The following is a 14,953-nucleotide window of genomic DNA, read 5'->3' on the forward strand; positions in this document are numbered from 1 at the left end:
CTGCAATCTGGTGTCCCATGGACCCCCCTGTGTCCAGCCACAGACACCCCAGTTCTGAGTTCCTGCTCCTGTGGGATTCTCACAGCTCTTTCTTGATGTGACTCTTCAAGTTGATTCCTACATCAAAACCCTCTTCACTTTGGCAGCAGACCTGCTGGAGGTTTTGGAGACACGTGGGAGGCTGATACTCCAGCAAACTGAAGGGCTTCGGTATTAACTTTCCCTCTTTGAGGTACGCACGGTAATGAAAAGGAGCAATTTTTTTCACATTAGGTGTAGGTTCTAGTCATGTTTTATGATCTTCTTTATTTTTCAACACATTAGATTATATCCTGTTTTTCAATTAAGTGAAATGACAGATGGAAATGAGGCATTTATAGTAAATATATATATATTGCTACTGAGAATCCCTAAGCATTCTCATACCTGGTCCTTGACATAGGAGCTATTTCGGAAACTTGTCCCCACTCTTCTGAAATTTCATGACGCTATTTCTTGGGAATTTGTGTCCATCCCACAGGGTGGGTGACAGGACCCTCACATCCAGGAAATCAAGCCCTTGAGTTGTGTTAAAGTTTGTAAAATTGCCTCATTCATGAAAGTCTTTTTTCTGTTTTGCTTTCTCTCTAAAACTGCTACTGTTTAGGTATTAAGCCATTTATTTATTTATTTATTTATAAAGATTTTATTTACTGGAGAGCAAACAAAACACCGCCAGGGCTGTCTCCTGTCTGTTCTTCCTGCCGCGACTGTCGCACACTCTGCAGCCTGAACGTGTTTGCTCAACAGTTTTCCCCAGGGCACAGCCCCGAACACCGACCGTCATGACTATCACCAGTCCATTACAGACAAAGGTCCAAGGCCTGAGAACTTTCCAGCTTGCCCCTGACCTTAACTCTTAATCCTTCCCCTCTCCAGTGCCATGGTGAGAGAGTACAGATGGGTTCATTAGTCCATCTGTACTCTCTGCTTATCATGGACTCTCAGGAATGAGTACAGATGGACTAACAAACCCATCATCACTTGTGGGCTTAAGGCTCTGTGTGGTGAAGAGAGGAATTCAAAATGCACGCCACATTGGCCCAGACTGGGTCACCTCTTTGCTATTAAACAACGTGGGGACCATTGATCTGATGTCTGAGTGATCGTTACAGCTCACCGTTTGCCAGCCTCGCCCAGCCACTGTTTCTCTTGTACCACACACCGCTCCTTCCTGCTCTTGCTTTTCTGATTAAGGAGACAGAATTGAGTAATCTAAATTTAGTGTGTGTAGCACAGAGGTGCCAATCATGACAAATAATGAATTAGGTGATCCCCCTGCCCTTCCCTGAAGCATTGAGCTGAAACCAACAAGTTCATTTCATTTAGGACCAAAGGCTGAACTCAGAGTGTTGTCTGTGACAGGAGAGTGCTTTCTTCACTAATGAAGTCACCCGGGCTCAGAAAAACCCTCTCCCGTGTGATGGGGGTGTGGCTTATCAAGTTGGCGCAGAGACTGTCTTTGGCCTTCTGTTTGCTAAGGGAAGTGCTATATACCTTTGTTACAAATATGTAAGCCAGGAAAAAGTGCATTTCTATGTACATACACACACACACACACACACACACACACGTAAATGCCATGCACTTTTATAAATTTATTTAGCCTTTTAAGGTCTTTTCCGGTTTTCTTAGCAAACCCATATTTAGAATTCACACCTTCTGGGTCACTAGGGTGACGCAGTCAGTTAGGCATCTACCTCTTGGTTTTTGGGCTCAGGTCACGATCAGGGGCAAGAGATCCAGCCCCGAGTCAGGCCCCATGCTCAGCGTGGAGTCTGTTGGAGATGCTCTTTCCCTCTCCCTCTGCTCCCTCCTCCTTCTTGCGTCTCTCTCTCTCATCAATCAATCCATCTTTAGAATTCACAATTTCTGGGTTAAGGGCTGTGTTTTCTAATCAGTTTTGAAAAGGACCTGTATAAAACGCATTTTATTTGCTTTCATAAAAACATAAAAATTTACTTGTTGGAAAGCTATTATATTCGATGTTTGTAAGAAATAAGCCATAGATTAGAAATAATAATTTTTTTTTAAAGATTTTATTTATTTATTTGACAGAGAGACATCACAAGTAGGCAGAGAGGCAGGCAGAGAGAGAGAGAGGAGGAAGCAGGCTCCCTGCTGAGCAGAGAGCCCGATATGGGACTCGATCCCAGGACCCTGAGATCATGACCTGAGCCGAAGGCAGCGGCTTAACCCACTGAGCCACCCAGGCGCCCTAGAAATAATAATTTTTATGATACTCTCTGTTCTGGAGAAATAATGAAGTTCTGTTTCCATCTATGACCTTTGAGTCTTTATTTATTTATTTATTTTTAATATTTTGACCTATGAGTCTTAATATGTGGATCAGGGAGGTTTTATACATGAGGGATTTTGAATGAGTCTTTTTCAAGCTAGTACAAATGAAAATAAAAGATATAAATAAAATGCATGAGACGGTGCCAATTCATTTTTTTTTAAATGTTATTATGTTGATATATTTAATAGAGCATGCGTTGCTAGTTCCTTTCTCCTCTCTGGTCAGATACCTGTCACGGCTGTTGATTATGTGAGATTTGGCACCTTTGTGCATTGTCACTAATCATCTGCATTTCCCTAGGAGGGGCCAGAAGACCCCTGTTATCTCTACCTAGCAGAAGAGGCACAGCCCTGGGAAGGAGAGGTGACTCATCCAGAGCCTTCCAGAGTCGCTGACAAGAGCCCATGTGTGTCAAACATCTAAAACTCTCAGTCTTTCCTAGTTCTCTGGACCTGTCTGCAATTTGTCTAGAACAGAAGTTCAAAATGTAGAGCTTTTTTTGTGCAGCTTCCTTAAAAGAAATGGGTTTAAGCTTTAGGTAGAGAAGTACACTATAAAGAGCACATCAAATGGACAAAATAAATGAATGTCATTTTAATTATGAGGGTAGAGAGTTAGCAAAATATATAGGAAAGCAGTCTGGAACTTGGAGCAAGTTTACTCTTCATTTCTCAGGGAACATCTCCTACTTGGATCTGAAGATCACGCAGGTAACATGAAGGACAATCCATTTAATATGATATTTTACATTTGGCTTATAACCAGAAGGACGGCCAATTTTAATAATAAACTAACTCAATCAGGAACATTAATTTTATGCTACAGATAGGTGATTTTTTAAAAAAGAGTTTGTTTATTTATTTATTTAAAAGATTTTATTTATTTAAAGAGAGATCACAAGTAGGCAGAGAGGCAGGTGGGGGTGTGGCGGAAGCAGACCCCCTGCTGAGCAGAGAGCCCCATGTGGGACTCAGTCCCAGGACCCTGAGATCATAACCTGCGGCGAAGGCAGAAGCTTTAACCCACTGAGCCACCCGGGAACCCCAGATAGGTGATTTTAACTCAATCTGGACTCCATCTTCCTAGAATGTTATATGAAGCTTGCACCCTTACTTCCTTCGGGCCTTTGTCCAGATGTCAGTGAGAACTTCTCTGACCCATATATTTCATTTTTAAAAAAAGATTTTATTCATTTATTTGTCAGAGATAGAGAGCACAAGGAGGGGCCGCGGCAGGCAGCAGGAGAAACAGGCTCCTTGCTGAGTAGTGAGCCCTACACAGGGCTTGATCCAGGACTCTGGGATCATGACCTGAGCTAAAGGCAGGCACTCAACTGACTTGAGCCACCTAGGCGTCCCTTGACCCATGCGTCCCTTGACCCATCTACCTCAAATTCCCTTTCCCCATCTCCCTCACGTTGCTTCCTTCTTTCAATGTTTATCATCACTTCAAATAACACATATTCTCATTATTTTGTCTCTCCCTTAACCCCCCATAAGTCACTTGTCTGGTCTGTTCAGTGCTGTCTTCCAGTGCAAGCAGTAGGTGGTCAATACTTGTTCAACGAATGAATAACGTCTGAGACCTTTGTGCTCCAAGGTTTGTCTTGTACTCTGAGACGCACAGAACAGTGGGCAGGGGGAGCAGGCGGAAGCGTGGGAATGCAGGAATGGCTAGAAATGAGGGAGGGGCCTGTCGCGAGTGCGGGATTGGGGCCCGAGAGCTACCTTGCAAGGGTGTGCAAGTACACCCAGAAACTCCAGCACGGCATCCCCCCCCAGAAACGCGTCTGCCGGACTGGCCCTCCCTTTCCTAGGCTCCCATTTCCTCCTGTTAGCAGTATAATGTTTGCTAATAATGTCTGGTCCCACCTGTCAAACTCTGCTATAGTGAGAAGCTACAGAGAAATCGAGTAATATGTCATTCACGAGTGTCTCGTAAAACAATTCCCTTCCCTAGTCTGCAAAACCACGCATAACGGAACTGGGTCTGCCCACGGCGCGCTAAGAAGGCAAGCCGACTGGAGAACGGAGGCACAAGCAACCTCGGCATCCCGGGAAGAGTGTTGGAAATGTCTGGAAAGTCCTTTGCCGAGTTGTGGCTGTGGTTCCTGACTTGGCCGAATTGGCAGAGGCCACCAGGGCATTCGTTCAGGGTGATCCGGGGCCGAGGCCGGCTCCAGCACCGGGAACCGCCGGGTGGTGGGGCGCCGCCACTAAGGCGGCTCGGGGCGGGTTTTACCCCCCCGGACCGCCCCGCGGGGTGGCCGGCTCCGGCGAGGGGCGTGTCTTCCTTGGCCCCGCCCCCCGAGGCCCCGGCCGGGTGCGGCCCGCAGCGAAGGAGCAGGCGCGCGGTGAAGTCTCGGGGGCCGGGGGGGCGACGACGCGAGATAAGGCCTGGGGTGGCGGGGACAGCAGCTCGGCGCCTGGGGACCCGGCACCCGATCGCGCCACCGCGGGAGGAACCCGGGTTCCGGGCGAGGCTGCCCCGGGAATGCTTTCGCGAGGCACAAACATGGCTGCGGCCGTGCGAGCTGCGGGCGCCCTGCTCCGCGACCGGCGTAAGTGAGGCTGTCGCGGCCGCCGCCGCCGCGCGCGCCCCTGGGACGGCGGGGGCAGCCGGCGCCGGGGACCCCGGGCCTGGGGGCTTCCGGGAGCGGCGCAGGAAGCTCCGCGCGACGGGGCGAGGGGCGCTGTGGAGGTGGGACCGGAAAGGGGTGGCCCTCTGGGAGGGGAGAGCTGGTACGTGGGTCGTCAGCGGGGCGCGGCCGGGAGGGGTCCGGGAGCACCGCGGGTCGCTGGGGGGCCTTGAGCAGTGCGGGGGTTTGTCAGCGCCTTAGTTCTTACCTGTAAAATCAGTAATGGGCGTCAGGGGGTTGTTGGGAACCTTAGGGGAAGACCTGCCAGGGAGGATGATCACTAAGGCGTCGTGGTCCTCACCGCGGACCTCTGTCCTGGAGTTCCCTCCCTGGTGATGGAGGTCGCAGCGTGCCCACCGCTGCTGAATGGTGACTGGGCACGGACCTGCCTTATTTTTTTTCTAAGCAGTTCCCCAGTTCACCAGTCTGGTGCCCACTGTGTAGGAATGGAGACAATCCACTTTGAATTTCCATCAACTTATTAGAGGTGCCTTTGTAGAAAGATGGTTAGGATCCGGTTTATACTGAGGGTCAGGTCCCTAAGGGTACTGGGAGCAAAAAGCATTAACTTTTAGGAAGAGGACGCGCAGTGCCAGTAATGGGGCTGGAAGGTGGATTGAATTAGTGTTTTCTTTCTTCCGCCCTTTCTGTGGAAAATCTGACAGGTTCTACATTTGAGGTCACAGAGCAGTATGAGAAGCTTTAAATGATTTGCTGTTCAGATTATAAGTAACTACGTGGAAGGATTCAGAGACATAACAAAAGTGGATTTGAAGTCAATTGAATTATGGACTCTGATTTTAAGATGTAGTTATAATACCTTAATCATCTTGTTGAAATGAAGGAATTAACATTATCGGGTTGGAAAAAATTGAGTAATATTTCTGAAAACAAATTCTGAAGGTACAAGTGTAAAAGCAAAGTCTTATGTCTATGTTTTTAGCATATTACAGAATCAGTAAGAACCTCCCTGGGGTGGGCCACATACTGTATATACTATATATATTTTTTAAATTAGAAAGTGGGTAGGTTGGGCGCCTGGGTGGCTCAGTGGGTTAAGCCGCTGCCTTCGGCTCAGGTCATGATCTCAGGGTCCTGGGATCGAGTCCCGCATCGGGCTCTCTGCTCAGCAGGGAGCCTGCTTCCTCCTCTCTCTCTCTCTGCCTGCCTCTCAGTGTACTTGTGGTTTCTCTCTGTCAAATAAATAAATAAAATCTTTAAAAAAAAAAAAAAAAAAAAAAAGAAAGTGGGTAGGTTAATGAATTATTGTTTTTTTCTTTTTGCCTTATCTTTCCAAATTTTCTACATTAAGCATCTGTGCCTTTCATGATTAGAAAAAAATTTCTGGAATTAAAAAAAAAAAAAGAGCATTAGTGTTAAATTAGGGACACTTGGGGTGCCTGGGTGGCTAAAGGTTAAAGCCTCTGCCTTCGGCTCAGGTCATGATCTCAGGGTCCTGGGATCAAGCCCCGCATTGGGCTCTCTGCTCAGCGGGGAGCCTGCCTCCCCCTCTCTCTCTGCCTACATGTGATCTCTCTCTCTCTCAAATAAATAAATAAAGTCTTTTAAAAAAATAAATAAATTAGGGTCACTAGAACATTTTGGTGCCATACCAGAAAATAATTCTTTTTTGAAAGCCTCCCCTCTCTAAGTGTTTATTAATAGTCACCATATAGTACATAACTTCTGCTAATTTTCATGACATAAGTAGGATTAGAATACCTGGTCTTAGTTCATAAGTGGGCAAGTCCCTGTTACTGAGTATTCTTCTCATTTAACCACATGTGGTGTGCCTGGTACTGTTGTTAGGGCTGGACGTAGATTAAAAAATTTTTTCCTAATCTTCACAACAGTCCTGCAGGGTTAGCCTTATCACCATTTTACAGATGAGAAAAGTGAGACTTGGAGTAGTTCTTTGAGTTGCTCAAGTGCTGCCACACAGCCTGTTTGGTACTATCAGGGGTTTCCACGAGATCTCTCCAGCTCTGGAACTCGGACACTCTGTGCCACACAATGCTGTCTCTGCCTTTGGATTTCTCTTAAGCTGTGAGCTGAGTGTATATTCAGGAGTCTCAGTTGATCCTTTGTTTGAATAATTAAACAACTTTAGCTACATGTATACTAATTGGTCAGAGACTACTCTTTGTTTCTCTGAAATCTTCAGATCATTAGGGGAGAGGAGTGTCATAGAGAAGATCTTGAGAGGTGGGTATATTAACCCTAAGTCCTGAGCACAGAGGACCCATTATTAGCAGCAGTGCCCTGAGAATTTGTTCAACCACAGAGGATTCTGTAAGCGTAGGGCATGGCAACAGATCAGCAGCTTGAAAAGTTCCCAGCTCTCAGATTGTCCGAGGAAGTATTAATATACGAGTTGAGGATTCTAGCTCACTCTCATTCCCTTCTGCCACTCCCTCTTTAAGATTCACAGGGGAAATCTTATTACCAGCAGTCAAATCTTGTAATGCCCAAATTCTATTCTGATACCCCATGGAACCCAGTATAATCTCATTCATATAAGGAATCACAGACGTTGTGACATGATTGAGAACCTGGTTAAATCTCATGCAGTTCAGAATTAAACTTGTCTAAAATAAGGAGATGTGGGTTGGTTTGAGACTTCATTTGAGCAGAATTGAACTTCTTTATGTCAATCTCTTGCACTTTCACTTTGAGTTAATAAGGACTGTTCAGCACAAGCTCACATAATTGGCTCTGTTGGGAATGTGCACAATATAGATAGTTGGAAATCTAAAGGGCCTGGAGATACCATTCTCCTATATCTTATAGACAGGGTAGGTGAAAAAAATCAGCAGGCGTATTCCCTGTGCTCTTACAAATGGAGCTAATGCGAGCACTGATCATCTGTGGCAGGTGCTGTGAGGAGTGCGTCACGGGTGTCCTTGGCTGTAATCATCACAAGGATCCTGGTAGCAAGGTGTCGACATTTTACTGGGGAAGCGAAGGCTCAGAAAGTGTAGCCTGGTCCCAGTACATTACTAGTGAGTGGCAGAGCTGGGGACAGTCAGATCTGCTGGCGCATAGCCCGAGTTCTTTACCCGGTCTCCTCTGACTCATAAGTAGGAGGAGGGTAGAAGGAGATGGATCTCAGCTGATTTCAGACCAACTGGTTTGAGAGCAGAGAAGGGAGAGGTCACGTGTACAGGGTGGGGCACCGCAGTAACCTCCGTCCCACATTGCCATCTTGGGGACCTACTGGATAGCTTCAGTTTAATTTCACTGTAGGTCATTTAAGGATGAAGATTCTTCCCGCTACAGCTAAGTAGGGCCCATGGACTCCTCAGTTCAGGAAGCTTCTCCAGGCCCACACCTAACTCTTGTGGGGCCAGGACAAGAGTGCAGATGGAGACCCACATAGCATATGTGGGATAGCCAGCTAACAAGCTGTGAGATATGTTCTCTTCTCCACTGCTGGTAGCTAGACCTTCATCGCGCCCTGGAAGAAATGTCAGAAAATGTCTCTGCCTTGTAGAGAGCTGGCTCTGGCCTGTAGGCTTCCCTGCTTCTCTTTCCACTGCCGGCTCTGCCCTGTGTGGTGAAGAGTCCTGTGCATATGCCCGGGCGGACACTCCAGTCTGCGTGTTCGAGCTCTGTTCTTGCCCCTGCACATAGCTTCCCTCGGGTGAAGAATTGCTTGCACGGACGGTACAACAAGCCCTCAGGAGGCTAGAACTAGGAAGGAGGCCTGTGCAGACCCTGGCGCTGAGTGTGGGGGCTCTGGGGACAGGGAATTCTGGGGTTCTGGGTCCTGGGAGCCTGGTCAGGAATGTGGGCCATGGACCCTGGGGTCCCTGAATCCTTGGCTGTGCAAGCCGCATACCCGGTTGCCGGGGGCTGCAGCAGGAGGAGGGCCAGAACGGGTCCTCTAAAGGGCCCACAGGCAATGCTAGGGTTCTCAGCACTGGTGCTTTTTTTTTTTTTCTTTTTTTCAGATTTTAAATTTATTTATTTGTTAGAGAGAGAGAGTGCGTATGCGGGGAGAGAGAGAAACAAGCAGGGGGAAAGGAACGGCAGGCAGGGGGAGGGGGAGCCCTATGCAGGACTTGATCCCAGGACAGTGGACCACAACCTGAGCCAAAGGCAGACACTTAACTGACTGAGCCACCCCTGGGTCTCTAGCACAGGTGCTTTAGGGGAGAAAGCTTATAGGTCGATGAGGTCTGTGCAACTGACAGTGGAAAACTGGCTTGATGGCCACTCCCTTAAATCAATGGTTCTTAGCCTGTTCTGCAAGCTTCTCACTTTCGTATCAGCAGCACACTGCTGCCAGTAACTTCCAGAAATGTGCAGGGATCGTTTCAGACTGCTGAGGCTGAGTGAGGAGGTGTGTTTCTAAAAAAGCTCCCTGCAAGCCCTAGGGGGCGCCACCCCACCTCGTCAGAGGGATTTTAAGTGCCTTGACCTATGTGCAGAGAAATGCTGGGGAAACCTGTGCTACAGCATCTCTTTAAGTTTTAAATCCAGGATTGCTGCTCTGAGGACCTCTTCCAAAGGAATTACTTCCCTGCTAGATTTCATGCTGCTACTTTAACTTTGTCACAGTGGTGCATGGCGGCTCAAGGACCTGCCAGCCATGGAGGGGCCAGTCCATGGGAGCCACGGCGACAGCTACCGCAGAAACAGCCCAACCGGCCAGAAGCCCAAAACCACAGGTGCAACCGGGGAAGAGGTAGGACTCTAACTTGTGGTACTAATAAGAATTTCTGTTTGTGGATGCAAGCTGCTTGAGGAGAAAGCTGCTGGGGCATGCCAGTATGTAAGAGTGGGATGTTAGAGTCTTGGCTTCCTTTCAATAGCAGGAAGAGTACAGCTCTCTCTCTCACACACAAACACCCCCGCCCCCCGCAAGGTTTTTAATTTTTTTGGAATTTTTTACAGATTTTTAAAAATTTTTATTAAAAATTTTTTTCCCAGCTTTATTGAGGTATGCTTGACAAATGAAAATCCCACGGGCTTTTGTTAAAGGACACATAGCTCAGTACAGTCTGCAAATCATGTAGGAATTTAGTTCTGGAATACATCATGTAACACAAATTATATGTATGCTGGAAGTGTATTTACAAACCTAACATAATTACCCCTATGAAATGTCTGTCCTGTATAGGATAAAGAATAACTAATCCGTCAAGAGTGTATATAGTAAACTCTGCCCATTATTTTTCACTGTTAACACAGTGAGCATAATTAGAAATGAAATAATATGATTTGCGATTTATTAAAGGAAGAAAGGGCCTGCTGTTTGCTGGTGGACGTCAGCGGGCACGGCGTTGTTCTTGGGTGACTTCTTCCATAACGGAAGCTGTAGCTGTGCCCGCGTCTTCCTTGGTACAGAGGCAGCACAAGACTCTAGAAGGCAGTCATGTAGATGAGTTCACAGAAGTAGCACGCTCCAACCCTAGCAGGGTGAAAGAAGGAAAGTTGCCGTGAGCTGTTAACTTCCTGACCTTTCCTCTAGACCGGATGTTCCGTGAAAGCAGTGCAGCTATGAAAATGAGTAGTCTTATTTTGTGTGTGTGATTTTCATTGTGTGATTCTGGGTACACTGATTGAACACTGAGGAAACTGAGGCTTGGCGGGGATAGAGCCATAGGCAAAGTGTTGAAACCTTTTCAAGGGAGAAGTTTTAAATATGTTACGCCATTTATACTTTTACCTTCAAACAAAGGGAACCTGACATTCAGAGCTTGGTGTCACATGGGCTGTGTCTGGAGGGAGGAGAGACAGACCATGGCTAAAGCTTTGCACTTCACATTCTCTCATAGAGGGTGTCGGACTAGGGCAGCTAATGCGCCATTCGTTATGCACAACACAGTTTTGAATTAAGTGCGTGTGTATTTAGGTATTTTCAAATCGTGTGCATCTCTTTCATGTGTAAGCTCATCATGGTTTACAAAACATGGGTTTGCAGAGCAGAGTAACATCCAATTCAAAGCCACTCTTGTTCTGAGCTCAGGTGTTATAGATGGAAAACAGTTCCAAATCTCGTTTGCACATTGATACCCTCTGTGGCTTAGGTAAGTCTCTTAGCTTGGGGTTTCTTAACCAGTAATCTGTTAACTGGCAGCAATCCATGGGAAAAAGCGCTTAATTTATTGTGAGTCACAGATTTTGAGGGTGAGACACAGGATCCCAGAACACTGGTGGTCTAAAAAGAAAGATTAAAGGAGTATTACAGTTTCACAATATAATGAATTTGGAATTTTCAGGTATCAAGAAAAGAAAACGAAATACCAGCTTGTTAATTCATTGATAGGACTTTTGGACACAGGAGGTGGAAAAGTTGTAGGACAATGACCACCTTCCAAAATAGTTGCTTGGTTTAGTAAAAAAGAGAGTAAACCCCCTTCCTCTAACCCAGTGGTTCTCAGCAGAGGGAGGGGGGAAGCTCTCCTTTCCCACTCCCCAGGCGTATTTGCGATGTATGGAGACATTTTCGGTGGTCACAACTCGGGTGGGGTTTGTGCGGTTGCCACCCAGCGAGTAGAGGCCAGGATGCTACTGAAACCCCGCAACATGTAGCACAGCCCTCCACGCCTGGGGATCATCCAGCCCAGAATGCCAGGAGTGCCCAGGAAGAGAAAGGCTGGCCCAAGACAGTGATGTGACAAGTGGACCTAGTTCATCCTAAATGGGAAGATCCCTGACATCCCTGGAATGCAACAGTGCCCTTACCCCAGGAATTGATTCTTATTTTGGAAACTTAGGCTGAGAAATTCAGATTTCTGCCTCATTTGTGTTTGCTTAAGCAAACAGTTTCCTGTATACATTTGTATACTGTATATTTGTATACTGTGTACTTTTACTGTACAAATGTATACTGTATACATTTGTATACTGTATAATGTATATTGTATACATTACATTTGTAAACTGTATACATTTGACATACTGTCCTGCCTCACATTATCACCACGTTAGTGTTTCTTTAAAATTGCAAGAAAAATGTGCTTGTGATCTTGTTGACTTTTTAGAACACATTAGGACTGGTCCTCCAAATGAGCCATCTCGGCAGCCACTGCGGTAGGTTGAGGTGGTCTTGCTGGAGGAGGGTGAGAAAGTGGGACCCCTCCGCATTTGTAACAATGGCGTTTGACATAAACCGCAGTCTGGTCGTTTCTCAGCTGCTTTATCAAGAGTGAATGGAGGAGCGCCTGGGTGGCTCAGTGGGTTAAGCCGCTGCCTTCGGCTCAGGTCATGATCTCAGGGTCCTGGGATCGAGTCCTGCATCGGGCTCTCTGCTCAGCAGGGAGCCTGCTTCCTCCTCTCTTTCTCTGCCTGCCTCTCTGCCTACTTGTGATCTCTGTCTGTCAAATAAATAAATAAATAAAATCTTTAAAAAAAAAAAGAGTGAATGGAGACGACTTCAGCCAGAAAAAAGAAAGAAGTACTGACAATCACGCTGTTACATGGATGAACCTTGAAAATTGTATGCTAAGGGAAAGAAACCAGACACAAAGGGCCACATATTATGTGATTCTATTTTTTTAATATATTTTTAAAAGATTTTATTTATTTATTTGACAGAGATCACAAGTGGGCAGAGAGGCAGGCAGAGAGAGAGAGGGAAGCAGGCTCCCTGCTGAGCAGAGAGCCCAATGCGGCGCTCGATCCCAGGACCCTGAGATCATGACCCGAGCTGAAGGCAGCGGCTTAACCCAATGAGCCACCCAGGTGCCCCTATGTGATTCTATTTCTATGAATAAGCAGATCCATAGACCCAGAAAGCAGATCAGTGGTTGCCAAGAATGAGCAGGAGGAAGAATGGGGAATGTCTCTAGGTTGCGGGGGTGGAGGGGGGCAGATATTCTTTCAGGATAATGAAAATGTTTAGGAATTAGATAGTTGTAATGGTCACATAACTTGGTGCATATATTAGAAACCACTGGATTGTAATTTAAAGTGTCAGATTTTATGGTATGTAAATCATATATAAATTTTTACAAATGCAAAAAAAAAGCACGTGAATGGAAGAAACACTCCTTGTCCTTTAGTGTCCCCACAACAGGCTCTTTCACTGCTGTCACAGGGCTACCACTCATGGGACCACACGCAGGCCTCCAGTTCTCCGGCCTCTCATCTCTGGCTATGACCTCAGAGTTCCAAGTCTCCAGTCTTGGGCTGCTAGCGGCCACTGGAAGCATGCAGGAGGCCCTTGGTCCCACTCTGGCTCCATCTTGCACCCTGAAGGGGTGTAGGGATGGGGAGCTCATCTTGGCCTGGCTCCGTTTAGTCTGTGCAGGCTCCAGAGCGGCTCTGGGATTTAGAGGTTTGGAGTTTGCATAGTCCTTTTGTTTATTTAGCTTCCTCTAAACTGTTTGATTTTCTTTTTTTGCTTCTTCTGGCTTATTCGGTGCTTGATTCTTTAGACTGGGAACTATTTGAATAAGATACAGCAATTTCTTGTAGGAATCTAAGCAGTGGCTGTAGATGAAGGGTGGAGAGGTGAGTGCAACACGAGAAGTGTGTATACTTTATTGTAGCAGGAGACACGAAGAAGGAGTAAAGGCAGGCTCTGGAGAAGGCAGCAGAGTAGCAAGAAATAACTTGTCAGTAATAATTTAATAACTAAGGAGAAGGGAGCAGATAAAGAATTAGATATGGGCTGCTTTTATACTGTGGAGGTTTAAACTTCTAGGAAACCCATGGCTTCTCTGTGTATAATAGAACTTCTGTGTTCCAGGTCATGCACATTAACTAAGTACACTATCTATTTAGTTCTCCAGACAGCATTTGAGATAGTTGGTGGACTCTCTATCTTATAGGTGAGGAAACCGATGCTCAGAGAGACCAAGTCATTTGTGTATTCGTGAGGCATTCACATGAACAGTTGCTCCAACCACGGGACAATTGTAGATTTATACCTGGCTCTTGGTCCCTAAGGCAGGGGATCTTTTCTCAGGGCTGACCGTTTAGTGGAGAAACATTTCAAGCCCAGAGAGTCCAGAATCATGGAGGGAGCTAGGAGACCAAGGTCAAAGTCAGAGCTGGGTCCGTGTGGAACCGGAAGCCTCGTGCGTTCCCAGATAGGTAGCCATGGGATGCCAGTGCATAGCTCTGTAGCTCTGTACCTTTGCTTTGAACAGATTGGATGTGAATTTGCTACTGAACCAAGATTGTACCTTAGAGGATACAAATCAACCATTGCATTTTGTTTTCTGTAGGAAGCCGAAAACTGGAATATTGATGCTAAACATGGGCGGCCCTGAAACGCTGGGGGATGTTCACGACTTCCTTCTGAGGCTCTTCTTGGACCGAGACCTCATGACGCTTCCTATTCAAAAGTAAGATATGTCTAAGCACCTGTGCTTCAGCCCCTCTTGCCTTACGTGTACCTCAGTTCTTTAGTTAAAAAAAAAAATAAATGGTTTTAATACATATCTGGTAGTGGCTAGAGCAGCATTATTATTTTCCATTAGGTATAAGAGAGAAATGGTACTGCAAGAATTGCAGTGGAGAGAGAAAGCAAGTGGGTGGTGGGTAGAATTCCCCTTGAGCCCTTTCTTTCCCAGAGTTCTGGAAATTGCAGTTGTCTGACACAGCTGATATCCCTTTAAAGACTGTTACAGACATATTTGTGCTTGGCACTCAATGGCTGATTAATACTCAGGGAAGCAATGATTAGTATGCATTCATACTGTGACTATGGACTGTGGCTCTCCCCTTTCAAATCCCCCCCCCCCCAATTTATTTATTCCCTTCTCTTTTAAAATAGGTTTTTGTAAAGAAAAATGTATATGTGCATATGATAAAAAATGCAAATAGCAGAAAGAACGTTCACAGTAAAAAGCAAGTATCCCTTTCCTTGGGATTCCAGCCTTCCAGTTACCCCCTGGGAGGTTACAGTTGTACCAGAAATAGAGAAATCTGTAACTGTACAGGTATCTTTCTGGTTACACTTAGAACTAGTTTGTGCATATGCAAGCATATACATATCTTTATTTACAGATATAGAT

At 46.1% G+C, this 14,953-nt stretch overlaps 1 protein-coding gene across 6 annotated transcripts in view; it reads left to right on the forward strand.

The window, feature by feature from the left end:
• Positions 1-4,622: 4,622 nt before the first annotated feature.
• FECH (ferrochelatase) overlaps positions 4,623-14,953 on the forward strand; it is a 32,696-nt gene continuing 22,365 nt past the window's right edge. For 2 of the 6 annotated variants that reach the window (XM_032310308.1, XM_032310312.1), the window contains exons 1-3: positions 4,624-4,901; positions 9,543-9,669; positions 14,162-14,281. In XM_032310308.1, coding sequence (XP_032166199.1) covers positions 4,835-4,901; positions 9,543-9,669; positions 14,162-14,281 — 314 coding nt within the window. In that variant the 5' untranslated portion in view covers positions 4,624-4,834. Of the gene's footprint in view, positions 4,902-4,938; positions 5,083-9,542; positions 9,670-14,161; positions 14,282-14,953 lie in introns of those variants that run through there. The other 4 variants (XM_032310310.1, XM_032310309.1, XM_032310311.1 and 1 more) reach the window with 4 other exon arrangements.

Source organism: Mustela erminea, chromosome 13 (assembly GCF_009829155.1).
Source record: "Mustela erminea isolate mMusErm1 chromosome 13, mMusErm1.Pri, whole genome shotgun sequence".
Lineage (NCBI taxonomy): Eukaryota > Metazoa > Chordata > Mammalia > Carnivora > Mustelidae > Mustela > Mustela erminea.